Here is an 8,100-nt window from a genome sequence, read left to right on the forward strand (position 1 = left end):
GAGAGAGAGAAAGAGAGAGAGAGAGAGAGAGAGAGAGAGAGAGAGAGAGGGGGTCACATCACAAACACATACCAGCTTCATCACTGTGTCTGTCACGCGACTCTGTTCCCCTTTCAGGCTCTGTCTTTACATTTATTTTGAAAGATGAAGCTCGCGATTATGGTAAGGGGTTCAGCCAATCATAATGCACTGGGTCAGCTGGCCAATCAGAGCAGACTGCGCTTGTCAAAGGAGGGGGCTTTGTTGAAAATGACTCGTTTGAGAGAGGCGGGACATAGAGGACCTACAATAATGTACAGTATTTGAAAAATAATAATGTTTTTTGAACATTAAAGCAGGTCAACATATTCTGTTACACCAAATACACAAAATAATGATCTTTAAAAAAGCATCATATGACCCCTTTAAGACATTTGATGCAAAATTAGATTTAAAATCTTTATTTATTTTAACTTTAACTTTATTTATTTAGTCATTTAGCAGACGTTTTTATCCAAAGCGACTTACAAATGAGGACAATAAAAGCAGTCAAAACTAACAAAAGAGCAACAATATATAAGTGCAAATGACAAGTCTCGGTTAGCCTAACGCAGTACACGTAGCAAGGTGTATGTGTATATATATATATATATATATACACGCATACACATATATATGTATATATACACATATATACACTGAGGTGATAACCAATGTGATGAGTCCAATTGACAACAATGCAGCATACAAAAGTTTAAAACACTTATTCACTAGAAACTGAAGGGCAGGTTAAGTGCATTGTGGGACATAGTATTCTGTGCAGTATGCTGTAGTCATATACTGTGTGTTATGGCAAAAGTATATAATACACACAGAAACTTATATTCCATACAGTGTACAATGTGCATACTTCAAAAATCACATACTGCAGAAAAAAACAAAACAAAACATGAAATCTCAAATTCTTAATGTCCACATCATCTGATCTGGCTCTATAATAATCTGAAGTCATGTCAGACAGCAAAAGACATTTAAACGTTGATATATCATATATTTGATATTTTGTGATGTTTCAATGCTTTTGTTTTTCTCATAATCACAGGACACAGGCGTGGGGAAATCAAGTATTGTGTGTCGATTCGTTCAAGATCACTTTGACCACAACATCAGTCCAACGATAGGGTAAGTGCATCTGTTTACTAAACGCTTGATTTACACATAAGGAGGTGAAGAAATCACATCCGTCAGCTCATGTGGAGGAGGAAGAACGTGTGTCTAAATATTCACTCATGAGTCAAACCAACGGTTCAGAACAGCTGATTCAGAATCAGTTCAGTTGTTTCCTCTCAGTTTTGTTTACATCAGCACATGCTGATTTCTCTCGGTTGGGTTACTCATTACACTTGGAGAAGAGAATATTTTTAGCCCTTTGTTTTACACAGTTTGCACGAAAACAGAAACTGTTGCACGAAAAAAGAACCTTGTGTTCTTTTCTTTTTTCATATTTTAGTCATGGTTACTGTGATGTAATTTCCTCCTTGAATGATGACTGTATTACACATCTATTTTAAATAGTGTATAAATGTCTTACCATTTAAAAAATAGTATATGAATATTATTAAATTATATATTATTAAAAAAAATTAATAGTTTATTGATATTAAATATATATATTAAATCAAAATTGAATTTATTATTATTATTATCAAACCATATGTTTATCATGATAATATCTGTATTTTTTTTTCAGTGCATCTTTTTTAACTAAGACCGTCTCCTGTGGAAATGAACTTCACAAGTTTCTGATCTGGGACACCGCAGGGCAGGAACGGGTGAGAACGTTTATTTTGTTTTATTTATTTAGAAATTGTGGTTTAGGTGTATGAATGTTTAATTAAAAGTTTCTGTCAAACTTTTATTCATTTGTGTGTTTGTTCATTTTTATTTCACCCGCCGAGACAGTCTTTTTCTTCCTTAATGTCATAATCCTGCATAAATGTGTGTTTATTTGAAGATCTCTGAGCAGATTCGTGCATCCATTTCTATCTCATACAACCTAAACATAGTTTGTAAGCTTAAACACACAACCCATCGCACAATTTCATAGCATTCAGCTTCTGTTTTACACACACACACACACACACACACACGTTTAACGTGTTTGGATTCCTGTCAGTGTTTCTGTGCCCTTTAATTCCCAACAATAGTTCACTCAAAAAGGAACATTCTGTCATTTACAATTGGAAACATCTTGAACGTGAGTAAATGATGACAGAAGTTTATTTTTGGATGAACTCTCCCTTTAACACAAGATTAAAGGATGCAAGACCATTTGACATCACAGTTATTATTTAGAGAAATCACATTTAATTTCCAACACACACACAGAGTTCAGAGTTCCCTGTAAGTGTGTGTCATTGGGTGTGGTGGAAATGAGTTTGAGAAGTGCTGGTGTGACTTTGTATTCACGTCTGTATGTTCAATATTAGTGTCCGTTCAGATTGCTCGGAAAATATGCGTCTCCTTTTGAACTTGACGTCATACATCTCCTGCATCTGTCTGAACCAAAACCATCACAAGGCATCCTAATATGCTTCATTAAAACATTAATGCTACAGTAACTACATTTTTTTTAGAAAATATGAGTGGTGTTTTCCTGTGCAAAACTTGTCAAAAGTCACTAACCACATGTAAGAGCAATAATAATAGAGATGCTTCACTTATTTAAAATATAATCATCAGAATGAACATTTTTAATCTTTAAAAGCTCCCAACATTGACAGTGTATGTTATTTTTCTGCAGTTTCATTCGTTGGCTCCCATGTATTACAGGGGCTCTGCAGCGGCCGTCATTGTTTATGACATCACAAAACTCGTAAGTTGCATTATAGTATGTTTGTGCAATTCATTTTCAAGTTGTTTCTATTTAAAAAGCATGTTTAGCAAAACACTGAAATGTGCCATTATGATTGACTCATTGTTTAGAATTGTGGGAGAAATCAAGAATTTTTTTAAAGAGAAATCACAAATGAGATCTTGTTTATATTTCAGTTGTTTCTCAGACAGCAATGAGATCAAATGGAGATTTAACTGTTACTGAAAAAGACCCCCGTGATTTCACATCAGTGTCTCAAACTGTGCTCAGATTTTCCAAAGCAAACCTCCGAGATCCCAATATGAACATTTCTCTTCAAATGTATCCGTGATCAAATGATCTGAGCTGCTACCCTCAATTTTATAGCACTGTGCTCTTACTTGATGACAACTATTGATTCGTTGGTGTCTATTTCATTTTAGCTCCTGAGGAATTTCAGGAGAAGCAAAGTTGATACTTAAATGAAATGTATGGAAGAGCAAACTCTTATCTGAAGCGCCATGTGTTTTGTGATGTGTCTGGTTTCTGCAGGATTCTTTCCAGATGTTAAAGAAGTGGGTGAAGGAGCTGAAGGAACACGGTCCGGAGGATATAGTCGTGGCCATAGCAGGAAATAAAACCGATCTGGGCGATATCAGGTTAATAAAACCCTCTTCCTCTTTCTGAAAATGTATTATATTCCCTTATGTTTCTTTCCCAAACCTGCAGATTTTCATATTTGTGACCCTGGACCACAAAACCAGTCTTAAGTGTCAATTTTTCGAAATTGAGATTTATACACCAACTGAAAGCTGAATAAATAAGCTTTCCACTGATGTATGGTTTACTAGAATCGGACTATATTTGGCCGAGATACAACTATTTGAAAATCTGGAATCTGAGGGTGCAAAAAAATCAAAATATTGAGAAAATCATCTTTAAAGTTGTCCAAATGAAGTTCTTAGCAATGCATATTACTAAACAAAAATTAAGTTTTGATATATTTACGGTAGGAAATTTACAAAATATCTTCATGGACCATGATCTTTACTCAATATCCTAATGATTTTTGGCTATTGCTACAAATATACCCCAGCGACTTAAAGGGGTCATATGATGCTATTTTAAAGATCATTATTCTGTGTATTTGGTGTAACAGAATATGTTGACATGCTTTAATGAACATTTTTCAAATACTGTACATTATTGTAGGTCCTCTATGCCCCGCCTCTCTCAAACACGTCGTTTTCAACAAAGCCCCCTCCTTTGACAAGCGCAGTCTGCTCTGATTGGCCAGCTGACCCAGTGGGTTTTGTGCTCCAGGGTCACATTTCTTATGTCTTATGTGATCATTTCAACATGAAATCAAAATTGCACTTTAAGAGCAGATCAAATTCATCAAAATGTTCATAACTAATGTTCATAACTTCATAAATAAAATGTAAATGTCTTCAATTCCTAAAGTATCAAATCAAGTCCTGCTTGATGTTTTCTTCATTAAATATCCTGTTTTTACATTGTGGAAGTAAGGTGGTTTGCGATTGCTGTTTCACTTCAGTTGTGATTATTAGATTATTATTTCAGTTCTGAGAAACTCAGACTCACAACATCTCAATGGCAGCAAACTGCACCGTCAATGATAGTTTTGCTGAGACTGTGTCTCTGTTAATTAAGCCGTTTCCATTTAGAAATTTTTAATCATGCTTAATCACTTTTCCCTCGTAATTTTCTCAGCTGTCTGTCTTTGTGTCTGTATAATTACTTGACATTTGCAGGCAGTCCAGTGCTCATTTACCACAAACCCCTGATGTTTCGGTCCTGTCCTCGGTTGATCACGTTCCTCAGACTAAACACTCAGTGATGTCTGTGAGTGAGCTGATTGTTTACTCATATTCAGTGGGTTTTTTTCTAGGGAAGTTCCAACTAAAGAGGCGAAAGATTTCGCAGAGTCCATTGCAGCCATATTTATGGAGACCAGTGCCAGAAATGCAGTAAACATAGAGGAGTTGTTTCAGAAAGTCAGTAAGTATCACAAGTGTCCGCGCCACATCTGGCCCACCATAGCAAACGCGAACATTACAGCTTATAGTGCTTGCTAGTGTTTTTATTTGTTACTGTAGCATCTCCTTCATTATTCATTTTCATTTTCCAGCAATTTTACGAAGCATTCTCGAGTCAATATGGAAGCTTATTTCTCACAAATTAAAAGTTTACGTCTCGCGGTTCTTTTTTCCCTGGATTTTTAATCACCTGACCTGACCACATGCAGAATTCTGAGGAAAAAGTCAAAATTGTGAAAGATAAACTTGAATTTCTGATCAAAAAGGTCAAGAATTGTGAGAGAAAAAGTCACAATTATTTTTATATTTTTATTTTGTGGCTTTACAGGGTGTGCTTTACAGTGATTTTACCGGGGGAAAAGAGGCTGTTACTGTAAAGCAGGAACCATTTTAATTGTGATAAAACTAACTTAAATTCATGTTTAGTTTTTATAATATGGTGGGAATGGCAATTTACATATAAAACACATTCATGCTCAATAACTGCACTACTATAGTATAAAAAAAAAAACTTGACCCTCTAACACTAGCGTACTCTATTGTTTTTCAATTCTGTCTACTTGCTTTCTTTTTATTTATAAAAAAAAAATACAAAAAAATTATAAATAATAACTTGACCCTCTAATACTAGCTCTCTCTGTTCTATTTTAATTCTATCAATTTTTTTCTTATTATTATTATTTTTTTTAAACGTGACCCTGTAACACTAGCATACTCTATTCTTTTTCAGTTCTGACTACTTGATTTATTTTTATTTATTTAAAAAAAATTATAAATAATAACGACCCTCTAATACTAGCTCTCTCTGTTCTATTTTAATTCTATTATATTTTTATTTTGTGGCTTTACAGGGTGTGCTTTACAGTGATTTTACCGGGGGAAAAGAGGCTGTTACTGTAAAGCAGGAACCATTTTAATTGTGATAAAACTAACTTAAATTCATGTTTTTTTTTTTATAATATGGTGGGAATGGCAATTTACATATAAAACACATTCATGCTCAATAACTGCACTACTATAGTATAAAAAAAAAAACTTGACCCTCTAACACTAGCGTACTCTATTGTTTTTCAATTCTGTCTACTTGCTTTCTTTTTATTTATAAAAAAAAAATACAAAAAAATTATAAATAATAACTTGACCCTCTAATACTAGCTCTCTCTGTTCTATTTTAATTCTATCAATTTTTTTCTTATTATTATTTTTTTTTTTTTAAACGTGACCCTGTAACACTAGCATACTCTATTCTTTTTCAGTTCTGACTACTTGATTTATTTTAATTTATTTAAAAAAAAATTATAAATAATAACTTGACCCTCTAATACTAGCTCTCTCTGTTCTATTTTAATTCTATTTTTTCTTATTATTTATTATTTAAAAAAAAAACTTGACCCTCTAACACTAGCGTTCTCTATTCTTTTTCAATTCTGTCTACTTGCTTTCTTTTTATTTATTTAAGAAAATAATAAATAATAACTTGACCCTCTAATACTAGCTCTCTCTGTTTGATTTCTATTCTATCTATTTTTATTCTTATTTATTATTTAAAAAAAAAATACAAAAAATAATATATAATAACTTAACCCTCTAATACTAGCTCGCTCTGTTCAATTTCTATTTTATCTATTTTTATTCTTATTATTTATTATTTTAAAAAAAAACTTGACCCTCTAACACTAGCGTTCACTATTATTTTTCTATTATGTCTACTTGCTTTCTTTTTATTTATTTAAGAAAATAATAAATAATAACTTGACCCTCTAATACTAGCTCTCTCTGTTTGATTTCTATTCTATCTATTTTTATTCTTATTATTTAAAAATAAATAAATAATAAAACACACACACACCTTGCTAGGTGTACTGCTTTAGACTAACCGGGACTTGTCACAGCACTTAGATATTATTGCTCTTTTGTTGATTTGATTGCTTCTATTGTCCTCAGTTGTAAGTTGTTTTAGATAAAAGCATCTGCTAAATGCTTAAATGTAAAGGTAATGTAAATGTAGTAAGATTTAGTCCTGTAGTTGGTATGATTATTATTTTTTTTTAAGTACATTAATATTTGTATGCAGCAAGATGGCATTAATTTTATCAAAAGTGACAATAAAGACATTTATAATGTTCCAAAATATTTCTATTTTTTTTAAAAAATGCTGTTCTTTTAAACTCCTGAATAAATCCTGAAAAAATGTAATAAGAAATGTTTCGAATGATTTCTGAAGGATCATGTGGCACAAAAAAATGGAGTAATGATGCTGAAAATTCAGCTTTGCATCACAGCAAATACATTCTGCAATAAATTCAAATAGGAAACGGTTCTTTTCAATTGCAATAATATTTCACAATATTACTGTTTTATAGAATTTTTGATTAAATAAATGTAGCCTCATTGAGCATAAGAAAAAACTCTTCCTGACCCCAAACTTTTGCTCTGTAGTGTAGTGTAAATTAAATTCCTTTAGTGGAGCATTTTATTCTAGTAATCAGTGATGATTTGTCAGAGCTGTCTTTAACATGTTGTGTCATTTTCATCTCCTCTGTGTCGCAATTGACATCAGTGTGTAGTGAAAAGATACATTTAATTACATGAACACACTTGTATTTCGTTGTATTTTATCTAGTGCAATAACATGCACACACAGTGTTTTCTACCTGGTTGTGGCATAATTGTTCATGTTCTCATATCTGTGTAGGTCGACAGATCCCTCCGCTGGAGAACACAGACGCTGACAGCCACGAGTCCTTTAAACTGACACAGCAGCCTCCTCCCTCCAGCAAACGCTGCTGTTAGACATCCATCCGCAAGTCACTACAAGCGCCCTACAGCGTGATCTCCTGTGGTATCTGACCCATGTGATACATAGATTAGGATCACAATACACACAAATCAATGCGTTTTAATGCAGGAGTCTATTAACCAGATGTGGATACGGTCACATGACTGACAGACATATATATTACAGTAGGAAACTCAGCCATTTAACCCTCTAATACTAGCTCGCTCTGTTCAATTTCTATTCTATCTATTTTTATTCTTATTATTTATTATTTAAAAAAAAAACTTGACCCTCTAACACTAGCGTTCACTATTATTTTTCTATTATGTCTACTTGCTTTCTTTTTATTTATTTAAGAAAATAATAAATAATAACTTGACCCTCTAATACTAGCTCTCTCTGTTTGATTTCTATTCTATCTATTTTTA

At 32.9% G+C, this 8,100-nt stretch overlaps 1 protein-coding gene across 1 annotated transcript in view; it reads left to right on the forward strand.

Moving 5' to 3' along the window:
• The window catches only part of rab31 (RAB31, member RAS oncogene family), a 12,087-nt gene extending 4,213 nt beyond the window's left edge, over positions 1-7,874 (forward strand). The window contains exons 2-7 of the mRNA XM_016241916.1: positions 1,082-1,161; positions 1,730-1,811; positions 2,783-2,854; positions 3,386-3,492; positions 4,746-4,855; positions 7,589-7,874. Of these exons, the coding sequence (XP_016097402.1) occupies positions 1,082-1,161; positions 1,730-1,811; positions 2,783-2,854; positions 3,386-3,492; positions 4,746-4,855; positions 7,589-7,686 (549 nt within the window). The 3' untranslated portion in view covers positions 7,687-7,874. The remainder of the gene's footprint in view (positions 1-1,081; positions 1,162-1,729; positions 1,812-2,782; positions 2,855-3,385; positions 3,493-4,745; positions 4,856-7,588) is intronic.
• The last annotated feature ends 226 nt before the right edge of the window (positions 7,875-8,100 follow it).

The sequence above is a fragment of the Sinocyclocheilus grahami genome, unplaced genomic scaffold (genome assembly GCF_001515645.1).
Source record: "Sinocyclocheilus grahami isolate Dianchi unplaced genomic scaffold, SAMN03320097.WGS_v1.1 scaffold639.1, whole genome shotgun sequence".
NCBI classification, from domain to species: domain Eukaryota; kingdom Metazoa; phylum Chordata; class Actinopteri; order Cypriniformes; family Cyprinidae; genus Sinocyclocheilus; species Sinocyclocheilus grahami.